The following is a 27,403-nucleotide window of genomic DNA, read 5'->3' as shown; positions in this document are numbered from 1 at the left end:
ACAGTAGATATGCAGAAAGTTATTCTAATGCCTAAGCTATCAACTAATGACTATTTTTTTTATTTTCTCTCGAAAATTAGTTTTATTCAATGAAACTTTTGCAGCACCGGGTAGTAATCAACCATCGTTTTGTCTACTGTGGCATGAAGGAGAAAGTGGACGAAATGCATTTAATATAGCGACCACGTATGTTTTATTTTTGAAAAAATACTGTCAAGATGTTGAAAATGTGACTTTTTTTGTTGACAATTGTAACGCTCAGAATAAAAACAAAATACTTTACTCTGCTTTGCTCAGGTACATAAACAATGTAGACAATAAAATAACCAAAACTATTAAAATTGAATATTTTGAACCTGGTCACAGTTACATGACGGCAGACAGCATCCATGCAGCAATAACCAAAAAAATTAACAAATCTTCTGACTTATATGACTTCGACGATTTCGTACGAATTATTTCTGAATCGCACAAAAATTTACAAGTTTATGAATTGATTCATAGTAATTTTATTATCTTTGACAATGAATTGAAATTAAAAACTCCAGTAGCAAATTTTAATATTCAAAAATTAAAAATAGTTGAGTTTAGAAAAGGATATTCAGAGATATTTGCGAAAAATGATTATAATCAACAAAATTTCACGAGTTTACGTTTTTTTAATAAAAATTTACAAGATATCTTAACAAAAACAATCATAGATAGTAATTCCAAAGATATTTTGGTAGATATTCCTCGACAAACAGCTCCAAGAGGAATAAGCTCCGAAAAAAAAGCAGCTCTTTTGAAGCTGACCTCATGTATGCCACAAAGTCGACGAAAGTTTTACGACGATTTAGTCATTACCGAAGATATCGTCGATTTAGACACTGAAACCAGTACTGACATATAATTATTTTATTTGAAAATGCGCTGCTGTACTGATAGATACTAACTATGTACGCCTGTTATTCATAAAACTTTTATATGTTTGTTCCACAAATAAATTAATTTATTTTACTAATGTTATCGTTGATGTTTGAAAATATTATCCGTTTTAATAAAAAAAGTTGACTAATATTGTATTTTAATTTATTTATATTGTTGTCATCATTATTTTTTCACCATTAACTATTAATTATTCTTATTTATACTTTGCACGTAAAATATGCAAAATTATTTATTAGTAATAATTCATTTGACTTAATTAAACATTTACTTATTATATGTTTTTTACTGTTTCGTCAGGTGAAAATTAAATTCTTCGAGTTACAGCCTTTTGTCATAACAATCCTGCCCTGTCATGACAAAACGACGTATCTCGTGATACAGCGTTTCGTCATAACAGAAATTTATTTTTCTGTTAAATTGTCCTCAAAGTCTGTTAAAACTTTAAACGCTATTTTCTCGAAACTATAATTTTTGAGATACGTCGTTTTGTCATGACAGGGCAGACTTAATGATGATGACTATAATTACAGCTTAATTAAATTTTTCAGATAATGCTGTAAAAATTCTTGATATTATATTTTTTTTCGAATCAAGAGCTCTCTTTTGCTGCTTCAAAAGTTTAAAGTCTTTCCATCTCTCACGAGTTTCAGCATTCCGTGGACCCCAATTATCCGCCGGTTTGAAAATCTACAAAAAGTTGCGAAAATTAGTTGTTTCATTGTAAATCAACTATTTAAGATATCAAACTTAACGTACATGAGAGAATGTTTTCTTTTCACTGTGAATGATTGTAGTAGTCAAAAATACTAACATTGGCAAGAGTCCACAAGCCACCAAAGTCCAGCCAGCAACTAAAAATGAATGATATACACTCATGCCAAAAATTAAAGGAACAGAAAAATTTTGTAATGTTTTAGTGATTTTTGCAAGGCTGTAGCTTGGTGAAAATAATCGTATCGAGATTTAAAAAAAAGCATTTTATAGCTTGAAATCCCAAGTTTTCGTGACTTTTAAATAAATTTTTTTAGAGCTACGGCTATTTCGCCAACATGGAAAATACTGCGAGACAAAAATTTTCGAAATTTTTTCTTCTCTTACAAAGAGTCGACGGACCGTGGAAAAATTTTTTTAGCTAAACAAATGCATAGGTCAGTTAGCAAATTTATTCAGCTTTAATTTGAATTTTTGTACGACAATTTGTCGCTGAGATATCAGCCTTCAATCGAAAAATGATCCTTTTGGTTTTGATAATTGATATTTCAGGTTCCAATGATCGCACAGTTAATTGAAGGGCGGCGTTAAAAACTTCAATAAATCCTCTACGAGACCCTTTCATTATTTTTTGGAACAATTTTTTTTTTATTTAACATTCATTAGAAGTAAGTACAAAAAGATGACTGTTTTAGTTTTTCAGTAAATTAACCGCTAATTTGTAAATATTGATAAGAAGACTAATGTTGCCAGGGATTTTTCAGCTTAATGTACCCCAAAAAACTCTGTAAATTTTCAAATCAATCAATCGAACCGTTTTTCGGGGGTGATCATTCAAAGTTTAGCTAATTAGTCAAAGGAACAAGCTTTGCTCCTGAAATTGTGTAATTATCATCAAAAAGAAAAAATAATTTTTTTCATTTGTCTTCCATTTCTGTGTTAGTTACTCAGTACATGTGAGGAAAAAAGAAAAAAAAATGAAATTTCCTTTTATTAATTAGCAAACTTTAAATGATCACCCCCCAAAAAACGGTTCGATAAATTAATTTAAAAATTCCCAGGGTTTTTTGGGGTACATCAACCTGAAAAATGGCGTCGGTCTTCTCGACAAGAGGCAGGTAAATGGCAATGCGTATGCGTTGCATTGCACATGATCCAATTTGAATATTGAAACTACTAGGCCCCAGTAGATGCTGCTTCTAACTGCCGGAAGCGCAACTACATTTGAATTCAAATGTATTTGTAATTACGCAACAACTATATTAACGATGAATATTATTGAATTTTTATTTTATCATTGTCTTAATTAGTCTTTTATCTAATCAAATTCATGCTTTCTGATAATAATAAATTAAATGCAAGCGATCGAATAAATTACCCGGATACACCAATTATTAGCAGGTTAAAAACCCGACTGTTCTAATTACTGACATGCTATTGCTCCAATTGTTGACACCCATGATGCGCATGCGTCATTAATCTGTATAACTAAATACGAAAAATCACTCCTCTAAATAATTACTAATTTATTAATTATTATTCAATTAAACACGAAATTATTCAAAATCTATATTAATTAAATAAAAATTAAAATCAATTAATTACTTTTTTATAACTATTTAATATATGACAGCGTAGGTTCTCCAATATTGCGGTTTAGGTTTGTAATGGACTTATGTTTTAAAAAAAAAAAGCCGTTACGGCGCTATCTACTAACCTGTTAATATGACATACAACTTCAATGTTGCGTATTAATTATATTGGCATCCACTGTTTCGAAATGAAAAAGCATAAAATTTACTGTAAATATATCATATTGTTAATTATTCATATTTTATATTGAGACAATGGGAATTGTCTTCTTCGTCCTCAGCCTTGCGGTTCCCATTTTTCTCCGTCTCGTTGCCGTCTGAAATTGTACGTCATAGTGCCGTGGTCACATGACTAGTTCGCACGTTGACGCATGTTCGTAAGGGTGAAGTGGGGACAGAGCTCACAGTCAAGTCCAACGCCCGTAATTATCGAACCAGCACTTCGATCCTGGGTCAATTAGCGTATAGACGTCTTTTCTATTGATTGTTCAGTATCAATTCCGGCAATTTACTTGCAAAATTAATCACTAATCAGGCAATTTTCTTGTAACTATATTTTACTGTTTAGTTGCTAATTATTATAAATAAAGTTAAGTTAGTTGAATATTACTGTACGTTACCGGCAATGTACTTGCGTTGTAAATAATTTCTAAGTCGAATAATAAATTCAGTGTGCTGTAACAACGTTGTTCGCGTTGATAATTATTGGACCTCCAGCGTTTATACCAGGACGATTTTTATATTGTATTTTGCGGAAATGTTTATTGTAAGTACTGGAATCTTATCATAAATGGCAATAAATTCCTATTATTTTAATTAATCCTTTTACTACATTTACTATTTTTCATTCTGTTAATATCCTATTATACTGGTAAAATTCTTAAATAAATTAATAAAAATATTATTAATAACAATTCGACCATCAATAAGAAAATAATCTATAAATTATAAGCCGTAAGGTAAGTTAGTAAGTTTTAACATACGTTGCTGAGTTTTAATAAGTGCGGGTCTTTGCTTTGCAAGAACCCCAGCTCACTGCTCTGTCCAAGTAATTAAAAATTTTGTTAGAGGCCAGCCTAAGCCAGGGTTCAACCCACGAATTCTGGTGGCTGCTGGTAAAAGTCGCGAAGATAAAAAGCGATTTGTCTCAATATATTTATAAAAAAAAAGTTGATATGATTAGATGAAAAAAATTATTAAAAATCATCGTTTCAAAAGAATGCTTTTCTAACCGTAATAGTTAAGGAAATCGACGCTCACAATCTGTTTTGATAGACACAAATAAGTTTTATTTTTTTTATTAATAAATATTTGATATTTTTCACTAACAATGATTTTTTTCAATTTCTTAAATTATAAAAGATTGTTTAAAAATATATACGATCATCATTAAATAGTAGGTAATTAAATATGTCTTGAAATAAGATAGGGTATCAATAATTGGACCCCTGTAAATAATTGGTGCTTTTATCTTAATGGATGTTAAAAATGAAAAAATAAAAATTTTTCCAAAAAATGATGAAAGGGTCTCGTAGGAGATTCATTGAAATTTTTAACGCCGCCCTTAAATTTAACGTGCAATCATTGAAGCCTGAAATATCGATTATCAAAACCAAAAAGATCATTTTTCGTTTGAAGGCTGATATCTCAGCGACAAATTGTCGTACAAAAATTCAAATTAAAGCTGAATAAATTTGCTAACTGACCTATGCATTTGTTTAGCTAAAAAAATTTTTCCACGGTCCGTCGACTCTTTGTAAGAGAAGAAAAAAATTTGAAAAATTTTGTCCCGCAGTATTTCTCATGTTAGTGCAGTAGCCGTAGCTCTAAAAAAAATTTATTCAAAAGTCACGGAAACTTGGAATTTCAAGCTATAAAATGCTTTTTTTAAAAATCTCGATACGATTATTTTCATGAAGTTACAGCCTTGCTAAAATCACTCAAAAATTTATAAATTTTTCTGTTCCTTCAATTTTTGGCATGAGTATATGTTTTAAAATATCAAATTAATTATTGTCAAATTAAAATTATTAAAAAAATTGACTATACCATATGCAGATGTTGGATAATATTCATTGTTGTATGATAATGGATGTAATGAAATCATGAAATAAATAAATACTGTACAAAGTGTGATTGGTGTTAAGAAAACCCAACATATGCGCCAAAGCACAAAGGGCCTTTTATTTGTCATGAATTCGACGTCATCCATAAAATTATCAACTCCTGAAACATTGTTTTTTTTTTTTTAACTCGTCAGCAATAATTTTTCATAAATCTAGATGGAGAGAAATTTATAGTAACTGTTCCTAGTACGTTTATGAAATTTTTATCCATGATGTTATGGCAATAATTATTTGGAATTATGGAATATACGCCCATTATTTCAGGAAAAAATTTCCATAACTATAGAAACCATTCCTATAATTATGATCACAGTTTCTATATTGTATTACTGTAAATCGGAGCATTTCAAATTAAAACACTTCGCTTTACAGTGATGGTAATTAAATAATGATAATGATAACGATACTCATAGGAATAGTCCCCATAGTGATATAAGATTAAATTCTATATTCACATTGAAACTATCCCTAGGTGCGTATGGGCAAGAACCTTTAGCATCGTAGTAACCGCTCTCATAGGTGGAATGTTGCCATAATATTATGAGTATCATTCCTATATTACTACGGCAACTAATATCGAATACTATAGTAAACGTTACCATATATTATGATCATGGTTGTCATAATATTATCGTAATGATTCCTATAATATAACAAATTTTTGAATGTTATCATAATCGTTAACATAATATTTTGCTGATCATTACCATGGTATTATTGTAACCATTACTACAATATTGTGATAACCAATAGTATTATATTGGTTGACATAATACACTGGTCACAAAAATTAAGGTATAGAAAAAAAATTCTAAATTTTGGGTGATTTTCAACATGCTGTAACTCGGCGAAAAATGGTCGTAGAAAAAAACAAAGAAAAAGCAAATTGTAGCCTTAAGTTTCTAGTTTACAGATCTAGACATCAAATTTTTAGGTAGATTTTTCGAAGATCTAACTATTGTATTTGTCTTCATGGTCGATTTTTCAAAGAATTTTGTCACAATCTATCATAATTAGTTGAGTAAGGTTTGAAAATACCATTGAAAAAAAATTAAAAAAAAAAATTTTGAAAAAGAAAGTTTTTAATTATGCGATTTTTGGCAAAATCGATAAATTTAAAGCTTCGGGACACTAAGAAAGAAAAATCGCAGCGATTTCAAATTTTCAGGGTTTTTTCAGGACACTTTGAGGTTGAAAAAAAACGAAGATATCCTTTGTTCATCCGTTATATCCAAAGTTATAGCAAGATTTCCGAATATCCTTAAATTTGCAAATTTTGACTTGTTTTTTACTAAGCAATATCGCTTTAAAAAAAATTTTTCTATTAAAAGCCACTAATTTTGCCTTATAGAGAATGTTTTCCAATTTTCAAAACCCTGCTTCATTCTCTGTACCACGAATACGTCCGGAGTTATTGATTATCAAAACCAAAATGGACTTTTTTGCTTTGATGAATGATAACTCGCCGCCAAATCGCCGTGAAGACTTTTTCAGGCCGCCAAATTAAAGGGCATAAAATTTCCTCAAAGAGTCATAAGGTCGGATTATTTAAAAAAATTTATTGATGCCCAGAGTTATTGAAAGATCAGCAAAAATTTTGAAAATTTTTTTTTCGTCGGTTTTCTTAGGATCACTCCGGAACCGTGCATGATAAAAAAATTTGAGGTCCAGATCTGAAAACTAGAAACTTGAGGCTACAATTTGCTCTTTTGAATTTCTTCTGCGACCATTTTTCACCGAGTTACAGCATGTTGGAAATCATCTAAAAATTTCGGATTTTTTTTCTATCCCTTAATTTTTGAGACCAGTGTATATGGTCGCAGTTACTACAGTAGTGTGGGAACGACTAGTATAATGATATCACAATTATTACCATAATTTTATGGGAAGTATTCTGACATCGTATAGGAATACTCATAAAATAGGAATAGTCACGATGATTAGTTTCGGTATCATTCCTACAATCGATACTTTAAAATATCTCGTTAATATGCGTTTTGGGAACCAATCCCATAGTATACTGTAATTCTTACCATAAATTTTTCTCCATGTAAATGTTCATATATAAAAAATTACTTTACCATATATCCATGAAATACCAATAACTTCGCAAGTCGCTAAAACAATAATTATAAATGTAACAGCGTAATAATCTACTAAAGTAATCATATATTGTCCACCCTGAAAAGCATTTAACATAATATAAACATCTCATTATTCATAAGCTCTTAAATACAATAAATAAAATATAAATAGAGGTTTATCTTACCGGTGTACAGTAAATAATCCCAATGACAAATCCTAATGTGCAAACTCCTAGTGCAATTTTCCATTCGGAAAATCTTGGGAATTGATCTTTAACAATGCCAATGACAGTACTACAGCAAGCAACAGATGAACCAACGGCTAGTACAAATAACATTAAGAAAAAACAGACGGAAAACAAAGATGGAACAACTGAAAACTGTGATAAAGCTTCGGGATAAGAGATGAATGCTAATCCTGTTCCTGATCTAACAATCGAATTGAAATCATCGGTTCCTAGTTTAAAAGCCAGATTACCTAAAATTCCAAAAATAGTACTACCTGCAATGAGGCTTGTGCAAAGATCAAGAGTTGAAATGATCATACAATCCCTAGTTTGAAAATACTTATTACTAAAATAAATTCTTAAATAAATACTTTAATAAAATAAATTATATTTTATACCTAGTTATATTGTGATCGAATTTGTTGTGAGAAGCATACATTATAACGACTCCAAAACATACACCAAGTGAAAAAAATGATTGTGTAACGGCAGCATACCAAACTTGTGGATCTGTCATTTTGTTCCAATCTGGGCGCAGAAAATAAATAATTCCATCAATGGCACCTTCTAGGGTCACAGATCTTCCGAATAGCGCCAGCATCACAACATAAGGGAAAATAGCTAAGAAATATGAAGCTTTTCCAGCAGTTTTCATCCCTTTGAAAAGAATTAAAAAGATAACGATCCAGTTGAAGAGAAGACATGATACCAACTGCCATGAAGGAATACCAAGACCATTTTCTATTCCGCTTTCATTGATAACCACTTTGCTGATTAAATTTCACGAAATTATTAGTTTTTAAAATGTTTGTCACACGAACATAACAATTCCTTAACGAAGATAACTCACAGAAAAAAAAGTTCAGAGCTACTTTTTGAAGAATTGACACCTGAAGATAAAGGGCTTGATGAATTGAAACACTCTTCACCCCATTCCGGGAGACATGTAGACCAAGGTAATGTTGATCGAAAAGACATTATTAAGTAATATACAATTAGAGACATTAAACCAGATTGGTAACTTTGTGCTGAAAATACTACTAATGTCATTCCATATCCAATACCTTAAATATAATATTCATAAATACATTAAATAATTATAGTTTGCTATTTATACGTGCAGAGAATTTTGCAGTAAAAATTACCCAAAATTTTAAGGCAACAGTAGAATACCTCGATATCTTTCAGAATTATACCGTACGTTTCAGTAATCTTTAATAAAATTTTACTAAAATATACTCAAAATGATTTTTTTTACTGTACCACATAGTAAAATTTTTGACTTGTCGAACAATCTAATACTTTTTTTCAACTTTCACGTTGAAAAGTAATTAAAACCGTAGGTGCCAAAGAGACTTTATCAATATAAATGAAAAAATTCGAACTTTATTGATACCTTTATACTACACTGAATGGTAATTTTGTCAAAAATCTTTGAAATTCGAGTTTATTCGGAAATATTCGGCTATTTTAGTTCATTTAAATGCTAATAGATTAGAATAAATTAAGACGCATTGAGGCGTAAGCGAGCATTTGTAAAACATCCCGAGTCGAAATTCAAGATTCGATTTAATCGTCAAATATGTGTCTGAAATGTATAGAAAAAAATACGATCAAAACAGACTTAAAATTTCGACTCGGGATGTTTTGAACACGCAGAAAACAAGTCTCGAAAATAGTATAAATAATATTTAATATACATTAGTAAAGAATACTAATGCACATGAATTAATGAATTACTTCTACTATATACTACTATATACTTACTATATATATAGTAAAAATCACAAAATTGTAGTTACTATTTTTTCACTAATTGATTCGTTTTCTTTATTAATAGAACACTAATTATTATAAAGAGTATATTAAATTATCACTAATCGTGTAGTAATGAATTTCATAAAACAATTTAACGAATTTTACTCTGTTAAAATACAAAAATTAACTAAAAATATGTATTATACCCGGGAAAAACGAATCATATATGGTCATGTATGGCCATATATGTATTATCTATGGTCATATATGACTCATATATAATCATGTACGGCTATATATAGTTTCAAAATGATTTTGTATATGGGTATGTATTAGGGTGGGCCGAAAATCCGCTTTTTTTCAATTTTCATTATTAATACCAAAAATATTTTTCCTTGTACAAAAAAAAAATTTTTCGGAAATCAAAAAAAATTTTAGGTCGATATCTTAGGCTCGCCAAATCCCGCTAAAGTTAGAAGTTGTTTAAAATTTGTTTTTCAACATATCTTGATCGGAAATTTAATTCTCTACAAAAAAGGTCCTATAATAAAATTACGTTAAGTTGATAGTTACTCAGATAATTGCAATTTTGCTCTAAAAAATGAAATTTTTTAAGATATTATTACTTTTTCAGGGTAAAAAATAAATTTTATCATAAAAATTTCGTAGAAAATTCAATTTTCTACAAAACAGAACTAATAAAATTTTATTCAAAGTTGATAGTTACAAAGATAATAGCGATTCTTGGTGAAAGCCGCCAAATAACGAGAAATGTGACTATCTAAACATATAACTGCCAGTTTCTGATTAACTATAAATTTCAAGTTTTTACCAAAAGGCCAATTTTGTAAGAATTTTGATTTTCCATGAAATTTATATGATAAAATTCATATTTTACCCTGAAAACGTGATAATATCTTAAAAAATTATATTTTCTAGAACAAAATTGCAATTATCTCAGTAACTATCAACTTTAGATAATTTTATTATAGGACCTTTTTTGTAGAAAATTAAATTTCCGATCAAGATGTGTTGGAAAAAAAATTTTAAACAACTTCTAACTTCAACGGGATTTGGCGAGCCTAAGATATCGACCTAAAATTTTTTTTTGTTTTCCGAAAAATTTTTTTTTTGTAGAAAGAAAAATATTTTTGGTATTAATAATGAAAATTTAAAAAAAGCGGATTTTCGGCCCACCCTAGTATGTATGGTCATATATGACTATATACGGCAATGTATACCCATATATAGTTGTATATCAGAGTACACCCTTTACTTTTTCTCTTCTCGGAAATTATATATGGCCATACATGACGTGACCAAAACATTTATAGCCATATATGGGCATACATAGATTTCCAGTAATTTTATGCATGACCATATATGACTATATTTCACTATATATGGCCTTATATGATTATATGTGGACATATTTTGTCATATACAAAAGTACGTAATCTACTATTTACTCACCTTCGATATTACATATGACCATTTATGACTTGGTCAGGGCATACAAAACCACATAGGGATACATATATTTTCCAAGTGATTTCATATATACCCATGTATGGACCGTGTATGGCTATACATGAGCATATATGATCCATATAGTCAAATATAAACATGAATTTTTAATTCAAAACCATAAATGGACCATCTATGCTCATATATGGTTTGTATATGACCATGTATGTGTAGACAATAAAATTTTTTTGATAAAGTTATCCATGGATCGTATATGCCCATATATAGGGCATATATGCTCATTAGCGTGTCTTTTATTTCCCAATTTAGTTTCAATGCCGTTTAACCCTGCCTAAGTAAGGATACTTTCTCATTTTAGTACAATAAAAAAAATTTTATTACTTGTTTAGAAACAATTGTACAGCTATAACTAATCATGATTCAGTAGGAAATTTACCCTTTTTCGGAAAAGGTCTTTCAGATTTAAAGCTCAAAGCTCGATTTGTTTTAAAAATAATGTTTTTCGTTAAAAATTCCATAACTCTTCAGCAGTGGGATATATACTTAGGTACTAAACATTTTTGTGTCAAAAACTCACTGTTCTTCAAAAAGGTCTCTTACGTCTTTTAAATAAACCTGACCATTTAAGAGATAGGTAACTGTTTAGAATCGCGGCTCCACCTGTTTATATCAAACATAAATCAAAAAATATTCAAATTGCCAAGAGACTTGTTTCATTCTCTGGCAATTGTCGGCGGATTAAAGATATAATTGCTTATTTAGGTGTTATTTAAGCATTAATAAATTGTGAGTGTATACCATAGGTATAAATTAGCTTGATTTAGTGATTTTGTTTGAAATTTTTGTACTGTTCCGTGCTACTCTGCACCATTTGATATATTTTTCTTTTCATTCTATGCATTGACTCTTAAGTCAACCACCAAAACTTGAGATATATGCCTTTTTGCCATAATTTCTGTAGTTTCGTCCTAAATACGTTAACGAACTCGTCAGTAAGGCTATGTTAACGCACTCTTGCCTTAGACTACATCTCTTACTAGTACGTACCGGCGTAAAACTGTGTTGTGGGTCTCAGCCAGACACTATACTAGCAAAGGAAGGCGGATACCGTCCAAACTACTTGCAACAAAATGTTAGGTGAGCTGTTGTACACCGTTAGTGTATTGAAATAACAGAAATATGCCAATTTTCACTATACAAGAGTTCAAAAAATCTTTGTAACTCTTAGTTAGACCTTTCTATCGCCACCGTCTATCTTACGGTATTAATAAAATTAATTATTTATGTTTATTAGAAAATTTATTAAATTTATTTCGGAAAATTTTCATAATTTATGCTGTTTTTGATCAATTTTGCACACTTTAGTTACAAGGCTCGGATAGATATCTTGTGTTAAAAACATAAATACATACAGTAAATTCCTTTCGCCGTGTGGTAGAACACGTGGAAAAAAGTTTAATTATAGATCTTTGAGGTGTGTGCACTTAAAACTTTGGAAAATGCGTGGAGTCGCTATTGTTAACAATTACCAAGAGATGTTTCAGCTTTAAGGTGAAAGAAAGCTTTCACAAGACAACTTAAAATTTGGCTCTAATGATATAAAAAGTATTTCATATTTCGAGCGCAAATATCTCTTCAACGGTTAGGTTTATTTTAAAAATCTGTCTATCAGTTGACCCTGCGGGCCAGCCCTAAAACTTCCCGGGGTTTTGAGCTTCTTCAGCTCGAGATCATTGTTGTGAATACATTTTCGAGCTCGAAAATACTTTTGTATGCCATTGTTTTCGAAAAAAACTGTTTTTTGCCATTTCTTTCTCCCGCGATATCTCTCGAACAAATTAACCGATTGAGATGGCTAAGGCGGCAATCGATGCGTTTTATCAAGTTCTAGAGCTCCTAAGATTTTGAAGTCGATCGTTCAACTCGTTTCTGAGAAATCAATAAACAACTTAAAAAATTTTTTTTTTTTTGTTATTTGCAAATATTTTTGAGTTTATTCGATCGAATGATCTAAAATTTTCAGGGAAGTTGATGGCCAACAAGCTCTTGCGATTGCCACCTTAACCATCTGAATAGGTTAATGAGTTGAAAGTTATAGACCATTCACACACATACACACACACACACACACACACACACAGACACACAGACACTCGGACATCATTCTGAAAATAGTCAGAATAGTTTCCTACACTCTAAAACCAAGTGTGTAGTCAAAATTAACACACTTCCCAAATAACATTGAAACGCCATAAGAAATCTATAGATATTTAATACACCGTAAAACGTGTTCTAACCCTAGTGGATCCGTATACACCGTGTAAACTTAGTATAAACTCCATATATACCTAGTGTCAGTGTAAATTAGAGGTTTATTTGGTATATACTCGGTGCAATTGAGTATACACTAAATACACTCGGAGTTTACACTGAATTTACACGGTGTATATGCGCACGATATACACAGAGTTTACACCGAGTATACACTAAAAAAATTTTTGAAGTCCTCAGAACGAATGTGAAGAAAATTTTTTTTGAAAAAAATTGAAATAAAAAAAAATCAAATTTTGAAATAAAATTGACATTTTTAAAAAAATTAGAATTTTCAGAAAAATTGAAAAAAACATACACATAAGGCAGAAGACCCTGTTGTTGACCATGACCCAGTTACTAACCTTTTCAACTTTTTTCTAACTTACTTAAAAAACTATAACTTTAATAAGAAAATCGACTTTTTCTTAATTTATAGTAATGTATTCTGAGCCTAATTAATGGCAATTTAAAAAACATAGAAATTATTAACTGAATAAAAAAAAATGATCTAGTCGTAGGTGGCTGAGGAATCCATTTTTAAGAGTAGTGTAGTCTAATCAGTTGACGTTAGAGGGTGCGACAATTGAATCTGTGCACTAATTATCATGTCAGTAAAAAAATTTAATTAAAAATGTATGGATAGATCAATATTTAATTAAAGTTTCTTTAATATACTTATAAAACATATTAAAATGAGTTTTGTTGCTAAAATTTGAGGGTTAATAACTAGGCTCAGTTTTAAAAGTGTGATGGAGTTGTTGACCCTCAAATTCTAACCTACTACGAACGAAGTTATCTTTTTTATTACATGTCTATAAAATGTAAAAATAACAATATTTAAAGTTTTATTAAATTATTTTTTATAATACAGGTATAAATTGACATTAACTATTTATTTTTATAAATAAAAGATCATATTTAGATCTTGAAAGTATATTTTTGGAGTGATAAAATGGAGGAAAAAAAATACACCAGAGTAGTTTTAACAAATGATTTTAATTTTTTTATTTATTGTTTTATAGCATGACTAATTATTTATATTTTAAATATAAAAAAAACTATGCATTTGTTATAAAAAATTGTTTTCCAGTCACACTTAAAAAATTTTTGACTTTTCTTACAGCACTCACAAATTTTTATGAAAATGGGACTTAGAAAAAAATTTTTGGTGTATACTCAGTGTATATATGCCGCGTATACACCGTGTATATTTGGTGTATACTTAGAAGATAGCGATCCGCTAGGGAAATGACTACAAAAAATTCTAGTTTCGCTTATGGCCTGAAACATAGAACACATTTAATATGTGTTGAAATACTATACTTGTAACACACTTGGTTTTAGAGTTCAGGCCCTCAAAACGTCGTCATCTGATGAAAACTCGATTTTCAAAAATCGGGGTGAAAACAATAACTTCCCGAATTCTTTGAAGATTATCGACTTTCTTAGCGGGAAGTTAAAATATAAGATACCTTTTTTTGTAGAGTGGTGGATTTCCGGAAGAAGAGTGTACAGTGCGTAGGTATATATTCTTTTGCTGAAGAGTTATAGAATTTTAAAAATCATTATTTTTTAAATATATCAGACTGTAAACTTCACTATCACCTGAATGGTTGGATTTACAAAAAAAGGTTTGCATGTTTAGGTTTCCACTATATTTAAATGGTGTATTACCGTACGATGGACGGTGTGGCTCAATAAGTTATAGATCAAATTGAACGGAATATAGTATAGCGCCGGATAGCTCAACTGGTAGAGCACTCGGCGCGATACCGAATTGGTCTGGGTTCGATTCCCAGTTCGGGCTATCTATATTTTTCTCAATTTTTCTATACATTGTCTTATTGAGAAAGTTTGCATGTTTAGGTTTCCACTATATTTAAATGGTATATATGATATGTATATGATATATCGATCTGATATAATCATGTCTGATATTGTATCTAGTCCAGATCTAATTATATCTGATTAGATCTGACCGAATATACATGGTGGTTGGCTAGATATAATGAGAACTGATCGTATCTTAATATATGATCTGAAAAGATATAAATAAATCTGCCAAGATATAATTATATCTGGTCAGATCTAAATCATTTTCCCCGGCTAATAATTTTTAGATCACAAATAAACGATTTATATCATGGCCAAGTTTAAAAGTCTAATTTAGGAAATAACGGACACCCTAATGCCCAAATATGATTCATATACGCCCATGACTGGTTCACATATGAACCAAATATAAGCTATCGATAACCTTGCTTGGCTGCATATAGCCATATATGACCATATATTGCCATATATGACCATATATTGCCATATATGGTTATATGTGGGACTACTACCTTTTTATATCAAGTCATTTATATCTATATATAGCAGTATATGGGTCGTATGTACCCATACATGGAAAGATAGACATTTTTTATCAAGTTACGTGAACTTAGATACAATCTATGGGACACTAAAGTGGTCCAAAAGAAAACATTTTTGCTATCATCTGAAAAGTTTTCTATGGTATAAAAAAATTCTCGTCAAAGGCCAGCATGATATTTCAATTCTACTAGGCACTTAATTTTTTGTTTTTGCGTATGAATAGCACATAAAAAATTTGTTTTTTTGTTTTTTACAGTTAAAACTACGAAACAATTTTTTTTCCCTGTTTTGATGCACATATCTTTAGAAGAAATTTAATTCTCTACAAAAAACCTTGGAAATAGTTTTTTCGTAATTCTACAGGGTAAAAAGTTATCAAGCTTTGAACACTCGCAACTAAGTAAATTCTAAGGAGGATAGGTACAACGCAAAGGTTTGCAGTAATTGACATTACTTATAGATAGTTTATTAAATTGCTATTATCCTGAAATAATTTTTGAGCATTCTGGAATAATTTTTCAGTAAACGCAAGATTCATTGTTAAATTTATTAAACGATTTATAACATAATAAACATATTTTTAACTTCCCGCTAAGAAAATTGATGATTTTCAAAAAATTCGGGAAGTTATTGTTTTCACCCCGATTTTCGAAAATTGAGTTTTTATCAGATGTCTGGATTTAAAAGTTTAGTAAAATACAAAGCAATTCTGAAAAATCCCGGAAAAACGAATCCTCTATTGTCATATATGGTCATTCAGCTCCATCTAGATAAATACAAAAAGCTCTGTATTTCATGTTCATCACTCAGCGCAGTAGTTAGCGTGTCAGACACTGAATCTAAAGGACTCAGGTTCGAGCCCAGCCAACGCCGCGATTTTTATCGAAGAAAAAAAATATTAGCCAACTCCAGAGACTATTAGAATACATGAGACATATTGTTTTATCAATTTTTTTTTTTAGAAAATATAGCACTATAAATGGTCATATATGTAATTTGGCAAGTATGGCCATATATAAAAAATGACTACAAGTGGTCATATCTGGCCATATATTGCCCACTTACATACACTACTAACAGAAATTAAGGGATACAAAAAAAATTGTAAACTTTCTAACGATTTTCAACATGCTGTAACTCAGAGGAAAATGGTCGTACAGCAAAGAGAAAGAAAAAGGGCAAATTGTAGCTTTGAGTTTCTGGTTTTCAGATCTGGCCTTCAAAATTTTTTATCAAGCACGATTTCGGAGTAATCTTAAGAAAACCACGGCAAAAAAAATTTTCTAAATTTTTGCTCGTCTTAAAAAAGGTCTATGGGCTTCAATAAATTTTTTTTGATAATCTTACTGTATGACTCTTTTAGCCAATTTTATGCCCTTTAATTTGTTGCACTCAAAAAGTCTCTAAGACGATTTCGCGCGGAGTTATCATCGATCGAAGCAAAAAAGCCCATTTTAACTTTAACAATCAATAACTCAGGACATATAGAAAGACATATATCAATCTTTACAATTTATTTTCTTAACATCAAAATCATTTCGAAGATGATAAGGAAGAAAAATGTCGAAAAAAAAATTTCGAAAAAAATAAATTTTCTTAAAAAAAAAATTTTTTTTTCAGTTTTTTCCGATAATGAATGTATTAGATCAAAGAAATAAAGTTTGTCGCTAAAGAAAACTTTTTGTCATTGGAGAAATAATTGAAAACCGAAGAATCGCTCATTATGGGATTTTTGGCAAAAACGATAAATTTAAAGCTTCGGAGCACTAAGAAAAAAAAATCGCAGTGCTTTGAAATTTTCAGAATTTTTTGGGACACTTTGAGGTTAGAAAAAAATCGACGGTATCCTTCGTGTATCCGTTATATTCAAAGTTATACCAAGATTTCCAAATATCCCTTAATATTTATATTTTTACCTTATTTTCAATCAACATTGTCGCTGCAAAAACTTTTTACTTATCAAAAGCCACTATTTGTGTAGTATAGAAGATGTTTTGCAGTTTTTAAAACCTTACTTTTATTTCTTGTACGACCAATATGTCCTGAGTTATTGATTGTTAAAGCCAAAATGGACTTTTTTGCTTTGATCAATGATAACTCCGCGCCAAATCGTCTTAGAGACTTTTTGAGTACGGCAATTCAAAGGGCATAAAATTGGATAAAAGAATCATACAGTAAGATTATCAAAAAAAAAATTTATTGAAGCCCATCGACCTTTTTTGCGACGAGCTAAAATTTAGAACATTTTTTTTGCGGTGGTTTTCTTAGGATTACTCTGGAACCGCGCAAGATAAAAAATTTTGAAGGCCAAATCTGAAAACTAGAAACTCGAAGCTACAATTATTTTTCTTTCTCTTTGCTGTACGACCATTTTCCTCTGAGTTACAGCATGTTTAAAATCGCTAGAAAGTTTACAATTTTTTTTGTATCCCTTAATTCCTGTCAGTAGTATAAGTGGATATATGGAGCATCATATAAGGCCGTACATTGTCATATAAGTTTCATTTTTCCTGGGTAAATACCCTACAGTATGCAAAAATTACTAAACGGTTGGTAATTTTTCAAAAACAGATCCATAAAATTGATAATTGGTAAGCATAGCGTATACCAATATGTATTACAAGTTCAGTGACTTTCGTTCAAAGGAGACACCGGACCTGCAGACTGCTATAGAAATTTTCCTATAAATTTTTAATGTAAAAAATACCGCAAAATTCTTAGAGTGTATTTTTATATTTACATTATAATTATACCCTTTAAAGATGGAGAAAGAGCCCACATTTTGACACAAGACTTACTGGAAAATTGACCGATTATTGCTTCCATATAATACACCGGTTTTCCAACAATGAAAAGAACTAATAAATATATAATAACGAATGCACCACCTCCATTGCTGTATGCAGTGTAAGGAAATCTCCAGACATTACCTAGGCCAATAGAGAACGCTATACATGACATGAGGAACTCGATAGGATTCCCCCAAGTTTCTCTGTCTGTTTCCAATACTTGTGAGTTTTCATTCCTTTGATCCTGTTTAAAATTATTTAATTTAATTTATGTTAGAATTTTAATTTATATACACTGTCAAAAATTTTGGTGTAAAAAGGACCCCGAGGAGTTAACAGGTGTCCTCTGTGTAAATTGACGGTGTGAAATTTTTTCGGTATGAAAAGTCAACCCGTGTACTTATAACTTAGTGTGAGTGCCATCATTCACATTATTCGGTGCCCGATGAAAAATACTTTTGTCTTATTATATATAATTATATATAACTCTATCTGAAAATTGGCCAAATCTGATCATATATAATCATATATAAGCATACACCCTATGGTGATTTAGGAAATAACAAATTTTTTTTTTTTCGGTAACAGGTTCAAAAGTTTCATTTAGATAAAAAAAGACGCCTGTGGAAATTAGAGCTCTTAATATTAACATTAAGAGATTTTGCAAAATTTTTTTTTGCGTCCTCTGATTTTCATAAGTAGCTAACGATGCGTTATAGGAATAATTGGCAGGCTGTTTTTGTAGGTAATTGTATGCTCTTCAAAAAAAGTTTCTTCTCATTTTTTGATAAATCTGCTTGTTCAAAAGTTATTTGAGGTTGAAGTCGAATTCATATTAAATATTGAGATCTTTTTACTTTTCGGCGAAACTATCAACCCTATTACAAAATATCATGTGACCTTTTTTGTAGACAACTTTATTCCCTAAAAGTTACTTCCAGTAAAGTTTTTTCGAATTTCACATTGTTTTCTAGTTATTTTCATTGTAACGTCATGCTCATAAAAAAAAAGGTCTTCTGATCGATTTTAATGTCGTTAAAATTTTCTACGTATTTATTTGTACTAAAAACATATAAGTTTGTTAAAACGCAAGATTTTATGAAAGAAATGAGTTTTTAATTTTTTTTTTAATTATTTCACCACTTCAAAAAATTCAAAAAAATTCCTGAGTATAGAGGAGTATAAAAGACATTTTCTGACGAATTTTGGTGAGTGACATATTTCAAAAAGGCTAAAAATAAAAGATTATAATTTTCTTTTTGAAATTCTCGAATACCGTTTGAGTTAAAGAGCTAAAAATTGAGGTGAATTATTTTCATTCGACACCAAATCGACCCCCTAAGTATGAGTCAAAAAAGCCATGGAGGCAGAATTCCCATATCTATCCGGCTATGCGCTTTAACAGAAAATGCAAAAAAAAAAATTTTTACCAAATTTCTTAGGGGGGCCATGGTGCCCCAGGAGGGCCGTCGTGCCCCACCCTCTCCTCCTGAAGATGTGAATTCATTATATCAAAATCTTCATAGCTAAAATACACTGGTCACAAAAAATAAAGGATATAAAAAAAATTCTAAATTTGTAGGTAATATTCAACATGCTGTAACTCAGTGAAAAATGGTCGTAGAGTGTAAATAAAGAACGAATTTTAGCCTCAAGTTTCGAGTTTTTAGATCTGGACTTCAAATTTTTTTATCATGCACGGTTTTAGAGTAATCCGGAGAAAACCGATGAAAGAAAAATTTTCAACATTTTTGCTCGTCTTCAACAAGTCTATGGGTTTTGATAAATTTTTTTTGATAATCCGACCATATGATTCTTTTAGGAAATTTTATGTTCTTCAATTTGCCGGCCTCAAAAAGTCTCTAAGTCGATTTTTTTGGCCCAGTCTAATATATATATATGCATAATCCTTTGCGGTTGATATTTCTACGACCTTGATGAGGTATTTATGGTTCGAAATTGAGTATTTTTGTTTGAGTTGATATTCATTTTTTATGATATTGCCCAAACGAGAAGTTATTTCGATTATTTTGATTTTCATTGTGTCTATCAAAGTAACATTCACACCATTGGTGGATCGTTCTAATTCACACGGCAAAAAATTTAACACCGTGCGTCGTGAAACTTTCACACCGGCGGCGTTGAAAATTTTCACACCAAATCATTCACACCATACGGAGGACTATAAATTTTTTACAGTGTATTTATTGTTAAAGCTCACCTCAATGTTTGAACTAGAGTTTGACCGATCAGAAAGTACAAATACTTCTGTTGTATATCGCTTTGATTCAGAATTTTTCATTTTTTTAAATTTCAACGTTCAAAGATTACTGATATTCGTAATATATTTAATAAAATATTCAACCTTATAATATTTTCACCAATAAAAATGAATCTTTATTTTAATTTAGTTAACTAAAACGATTTGATACTTATATAGATTAGAAATGAATGAGTTTGCGATCTTTTCACTTCCAGCGTTGGAAAATAACTGTTGAAACTAGACTAGAGAAATAAACATCTTTGTCATTTGTTGGAAGTGGGTATTACACGTTACCAGACAATTGCAAGGACAATTCAGTTCTTCAGCAATATTCCGAACATGCACAAAATTTTTTTAATTATTCAAAGTATACCAACGCACTAGTCACCTCTCCCCACCATTCACTTGAATATTTCATTAGAACTTAGACAGGTAATTGATATGATACTTAGAAGTTCTCTAATATACTAATTTCTATTTAAAAGAAAAAAAATAAATAATAATAATACACACAGTTATCGATCGTTTCAAAAGTTATTTAGTTCTACGTAGTACATATTATACCCGCTATCTTTATGATTAATTGATAAATTATAAATAACAATCACGGTTCAAAGGTTATATTAGTTGTTGTTAATTACTTAATGTTTATTTCGATCTTTATACAACGTTTCGTTGGTTTCCCAACTTTTTCAAGTACTACAAAAAAAAAAAAAAACAAGAATATTATAACTTAAAATTATCATCTATACAAATTTCTTATAAATATACTAGTATATAAATTTAATTTGTAGGTTAAATTGATACTAGTTCAAAGTGCATAAATTCTTTTATATACTTAAATCAATTACCTCAATCAATAAAACATTAACTGTCAAGTAAATAATTAAGAATTGAAACAATATGATAACAGTTTTCCTTTCTCACAATAATCATTTTTTTTTTTTTTAAATATAAATAAATAGCTTATGTGCACTAAGTTTTTTTAACTTCCCGCTAAGAAAATCGACGATTTTCGAAAAATTGGGAAGTTATTGTTTTCACCCCGATTTTCGAAAGTCGAGTTTTCATCAGATGTCAACGTTTTGAGGTCCTAGGAAGCTATTCTGACTATTTTCAGAATGATGTCCGAGTGTATGTATGTATGTGTGTGTGTGTGTGTGTGTGTGTGTGTGTGTGTGTGTGTGTGTGTGTGTGTGTGTGTATGTGTGTGTGTGTGTGTGTGTGTGTGTGTGTGTGTGTGTGTGTAAACTCTTTGTAACTTTTTAACTAATGAATCGATTTGGATGGTTGAGGTGATAATCGAAAGAGCTTGTTGGCCCTCAACTTTCCTGAAAATTTCAGATCATTTGATTAAGTAGACTCGAAAATATTGGCGACTTACGAAAAAAAAAAATTTTTTTTTTTTAGTTTTTTAGTGGTTTCTCAGAAACGACTCGAACGATCGACTTCAAAATCTAATCAGCTCTAGAACTTTATAAGCCGCGTCGAATGCCACCTCAACCATCTCAATCGGTTAATTTGTTCGAGAGATATCGTTGGCGAAAGAAATGATAAAAAACGGTTTTTTTCGATTATCTTTGAAGTGACTCATCCGATCAATTTAAAAATTTAATCAGCTCTAGAATTCAAAAAAACGCGCCGATTGCCACCTCAAACGTCAAAATCGGTTGATTAGTTCAAAAGATATCGGCGCTGAAACGTTAAAAAAATAACATTTTATGTTATTTTTTCTAGATAAATCAAAATATAATGTGCTAAAATGTGTCCGAAATCATACCAACTCTTTCTCTTTATAGTCTCTTCCGATCATCAGATAATGTCATATAACTATTCCTTAGTTTTAAACATATTGTCAGCAAAAAATTGAAAAACCCAGTCTTTAATGTTTTTCTCGGATATTCTATATATTATTGCTCTATACTATTGACCTAAGTCAAAACTCATTCAAATCTTGTTTTTGATCACTGTCATTGATTTCTGCTCCAACACATTTATTTCAAAGAACATAATCGATAATAGAAATTCAACAGCCGCTTTTTCATTAATGATTTTCGATTCTTAACTTTTCAAACTCTAGCATAAAACGTAACGTTAGAGCTTGAAAAGCTTATAAAAAAATGATTCCATGTAATAGCATTTTCAAGCTCCGAGAGCTCGAAAATATGTTCACAGTGATATTTTCAAGCTCCTTGAGCTCGAAAACAGCGGGAAATTTTGGGCTGGCCCGCAGGGTCAACCGATGCCCAGATTTTTTTTTTTTTTTAAGTCAAAAAAGTAATAAATAAGGTTAAATAATGACTATAACTTATCATTTGAATATTAGATAAAATAAGCAATAACAGCTGACTGAGAATAATTCTATTTTAGCTCCACCTATATGTTGATAACTAACTACTAGCATTTGGAATGAACATAAAGACTATTTCGATCCCAGAATTAAATTATAAATTGTACTAAGATTTTGTGTGTCTGTCCTCTTATTAACAGTATTATTATTCATTATATAACACATTTCACTTATGTTTCGCTTTTTCCAATGGTTTTCTTTATCTAAAATAACCACCTCATCAAATAAAAATTGATGTCCTGTATGAAAATGATGCAATGCTAACGCTGTACTACTTGTTGACGGATCCTGTTCATCCATTATTTCTTGATGAACTATATTAATCTTGTTACAATCATACTTATGTTAACTTAAAAAAAAAAAAAAAAAAAAACTTAGTGCACATAAGCTATTTATTTATATTAAAAAAAAAAAAAAAAAAAATGATTATTGTGAGAAAGGAAAACTGTTATCATATTGTCTCAATTCTTAATTATTTACTTGACAGTTAATGTTTTATTGATTGAGGTAATAGATTTAAGTATATAAAAGAATTTATGCACTTTGAACTAGTATCAATTTAACCTACAAATTAAATTTATATACTAGTATATTTATAAGAAATTTGTATAGATGGTAATTTTAAGTTATAATATTCTTGTTTTTTTTTTGTAGTACTTGATTAAGTTGGGAAACCAACGAAACGTTGTATAAAGATCGAAATAAACATTAAGTAATTAACAACAACTAATATATCCTTTGAACCGTGATTGTAATTTATAATTATTATTAAAATGGATATGAATCGAAATACTAATTAATTGATAAAATTAATAAGTTGAATAATCCTAATGTCAAACAAAATATAATAGGACTCACTTAATCATTCAATAGAAGATAACTTATCAAGTTGGCATTGAAGATACGACTAGTATTCAATAATGAGGGAAATAATAGACTTAGAAAGCTTAACAGTTTAAGGCGAAACGAGCAACCTACAGTCACTACGTGACTGCCCGAGTATAACTGCCAAATTTAGAAAATATTTTATATATATGATTTGAATTTGACTGTTTATTTAAGTTTCTACTGTAAAATCAACTCTAGAATTTACTGTTTATTTCTATTATCATGTAAATTTAATGAGACAAATCTCATCATGAATTCGCAAACTCGATATCGATGATTTGATAATCATGCCCTCGCAAATTTGAATCACGGTGGAAACACCGTAAAAGTGTAAACACCGTGGATCCACCGTGGTTACACGGTGGGTTTGTTCCATTTCACCACCGGGTATACACAGTGTATCCACTGTGATTACGCGGTGTATCCACCGTGATTCCACGGTGGCTTGACCACTGTGTATACACGGTGTTTCCATTGTGATTACGCGGTGTATCCACCGTGATGTCACGGTGGCTTTGTGCTATTTCACCACCGTGGTTTCACAGTGTATCCACCGCGTAATCACAGTGGAAACACCGCGTAATCACAATGGAAACACCGTGTATACACAGTGGTCAAGCCACCGTGGAAACACGGTGGATACACCGCGTAATCACGGTGGTTAAATGGAACAAACCCACCGTGTTTCCACCGTGATTCAAATCTGCGAGGGTGGGATTCTTGAAAAAAATCTACACACGGTCAAATTTCGTTTTATTAGTCATCTAATATATTTTTTTCACCGATACCAAATTTAATTTTTTACATTTTTATTACGATAGAAGACATGGCGTAGACTAATTTTTTCTTATTTTTTAGTGACCGAATAATTAAAATATTAATTTATTTGAAGAAAATAAATACGATCGTTTTTTTTTCCCGTGTAATTTAAATGGAACTCGAATGATATAGATAAATTAATTTATCTGAAAAATTGGCAATAAAAAAGAGTTCATGAAAAGGCACAAATTTAAGTCAATACCTTTATAAAGATACCAAATTTGATAACATTAACCGATTCTATCATATAGATATGACCGGAACAAAATTTTCCTTATTCTCTTAATAATATAGATAACACTTATACTAACTCACAAATATTGTACTAATAATTTTTTTAAACACAGTTAAAAACGAATCGTCAGTATGAAAAAAAGCGTGTGTTAAAATTCTGAGTGTTCAATTTTCAACACTTTTGTGTGTCAATTTAACGCACAGTATTTATCTTGTTTGAACTGTCGCAATCAATTGATTTTTTAACACCCAAAAATGTTATTTTATTCGAAAGTAACACTTTTTATATGCTATTGTAAAATCAACACACAAAATATGATAAAAATAATGTTGACCATTACAAGAGAATTCTTGGAAAAATTTTACATTTAACATATACGTGCGTAACTTTTTTTAACACTCACGACATATTAAAATAACATACAAATAAGTGTAAAACGTTTGTCTTACACTTGATGAGTGTTGATTTTGACGAATCCTTTTTTACTGTGAACGTGTCAAGAACGCACGCGAATAGTGACGGAGTGGGAATGGACAGTGACTATCGTGAGGTAAAGGGAAAGCATTTTAGTTACATAATAATATGCAATGCATAGCGATACGGTTAATGTAGACCATCAAATGCATTACATTTTATTATTATTGTAACTTTGTCGTTTGTTCAGATGCGCATCATTTTTTGTTTCCGCTAACTTGATCATTTATACCTCGACTTTTAATCCCATATTTCTTCTTTTATTAATTTTATTTATGTAAGTCTGAAAAATATTAAAATCTGCGGTTATCTCCATCGATGTATTAAATACAAACTTTTTTCTCTTTAATCGTTGAAAATTTCACTCAAGTGTGAAAAAATGCACAACATACGTTAACATGATTAATGAAATAGTAGTTTTATCTATCAAGTGCGATCGTGTTTAAGACGTGAGGTGTGAAGATTGGTTCCCGAGCCGAAGGCGAGGGTACCAACACACGAGCGTCTTAGACTTGATTGTACTAGATGAATAAATTAGTTTATGTAATACATGCTCAAAACAAACGCCGTTAAATTTCTAACCTCGGCCTCATAAACTTTTTCATTAACCACTCCTCATTTCTGATTGGTCAAATGCAGTGCATAAACTTTCTTAAAACATTTGCGCATCCCTTCTACCGCAAAATTCAATGAAAATAGGCGTGATATATCCCTACTCTATAATCTAAGTTAGCAAAATATTCAAGATAGGTTACCGGGATGAACTCACCTTTACCTAAAGCTGCATCACTCGCAAAAAAAAACATCTCTAGATTACACATAGGCATTAAATTGATTGGCTAACGGTTGTGAATCGTCATTTACGGATAAATTTGTGTCACCTTAAATCTATAACCTGAACTGTAATTTTATCAAAAGATGATTGAAAGTAAATATTAATACTACATTTTAATAATATGGAATCAAAGGAGGATATTAATTATTCTAACATTTTAATACTTGTTAGTTGTATATTTAGAAAAAAACTTCTTCGTTTTTATATTAAGTAATACATGTACTAGACTTTTTATTAGGTTACCCGGGAAAAAATCACCATGCATGATCATGTATGATCATGCAGGATTCATGCACGATTCGTGCCTGATCATGCATGATTCATGCATAATTCAGGCTTGATCCTGCATGACTCATTCATGGCCAGGCATGACTCATTCGTGATCAAGCATGATCATGCATGACTCATTATAGATCAAGCTTGCGCATGCATTAAGTTTGAAATAATTGTATCCAGAGATATTATCCATCAGGAAAGGTCATGCTTGAGCATGCTCTATTATGCATGACCATGCATGGTTCATACTTGATCATGCATAACTCATTCATGGCCAGACATGACTCATTGGTGATCAAGCATGATCATGCATGGCTCATTCTAGATTAGACTTGCTCATAACTTACGTTACGAATAATTGTCTACAGAGAAATTATTTATCAGGAAAGGTCATGATTGAGCATGCTCTGTCATGCATGACCATACATGGTTCATACTTGATCATGTATAACTCATTTGTGATCAAGCATGATCATGCATGATTCATTCTAGATCAGGCTTGCTCATGACTTACGTTAGAAATCATTGTATCTCGAGATGGAATCCCTCGGGAAAGGTCATGGTTGAGCATGCTCTGTCATCCATGATCATGCACGGTGCAGACATAATCATCATCGGTTATATGCAAATAGTGAAAACTATTTATAAATATTCAAGCTTGATCATAAATGACTAAGCATACTCGTTCATATTCATAAATGAAAGTTAGTCGTTAATAGAAACTGTTTGATTAATTATAATTATTGTTTCCATTTTATTTTATTATTTATTTAATTTAGATTAATTGAATCTGTAAAAATTTACTTATCCAATAACTATTATTATAATTATAATTTCAGAACTATTAAAACTTTATTCATTCAATTACA

The 27,403-nt window shown here is 30.5% G+C and overlaps 1 protein-coding gene across 3 annotated transcripts; it reads right to left on the bottom strand.

Moving 5' to 3' along the window:
• Nucleotides 1-648: 648 nt before the first annotated feature.
• LOC130666772 (sodium-dependent nutrient amino acid transporter 1-like) lies at nt 649-25,017 on the bottom strand. Of its 3 annotated transcripts, XR_008989747.1 has the most exons (11): nt 24,917-25,017; nt 20,616-21,131; nt 18,359-18,638; nt 8,521-8,734; nt 8,069-8,440; nt 7,629-7,995; nt 7,441-7,540; nt 5,283-5,459; nt 1,687-1,781; nt 936-1,617; nt 649-869 (listed from the first exon to the last, which is right to left on the bottom strand). XR_008989747.1 is itself a non-coding variant. In XM_057468028.1 (10 exons), exons 2-10 carry the CDS (start codon nt 20,694-20,696, stop codon nt 1,462-1,464), a joined length of 1,842 nt encoding a protein of 613 aa, XP_057324011.1. In that variant the 5' UTR covers nt 20,697-21,131; nt 24,917-25,017; the 3' UTR covers nt 649-1,461. The 3 variants fall into 3 exon arrangements, 2 of the variants coding, with proteins under 2 accessions (XP_057324011.1, XP_057324012.1); XM_057468028.1 differs by having other exon boundaries at nt 649-1,617; XM_057468029.1 differs by lacking the exon at nt 20,616-21,131 and having other exon boundaries at nt 649-1,617; nt 24,917-25,013.
• Nucleotides 25,018-27,403: the final 2,386 nt, after the last annotated feature.

This window comes from Microplitis mediator, chromosome 4, assembly GCF_029852145.1.
Source record: "Microplitis mediator isolate UGA2020A chromosome 4, iyMicMedi2.1, whole genome shotgun sequence".
NCBI lineage: Eukaryota > Metazoa > Arthropoda > Insecta > Hymenoptera > Braconidae > Microplitis > Microplitis mediator.
This window is presented reverse-complemented; position numbering and strand designations above follow the sequence as displayed.

Coding starts and splice junctions, on each gene's coding strand:
- LOC130666772 (XM_057468028.1), bottom strand. CDS start 20,696: ATGAAAAATTCTGAATCAAAGCGATATACAACAGAAGTATTTGTACTT. Junction 8,735..18,358: donor TCTTTCTCCATCTTTAAAGG/GTATAATTATAA, acceptor ATTATATTTAAG/GTATTGGATATGGAATGACA. Junction 7,541..7,628: donor GGATTATTTACTGTACACCG/GTAAGATAAACC, acceptor AATGCTTTTCAG/GGTGGACAATATATGATTAC.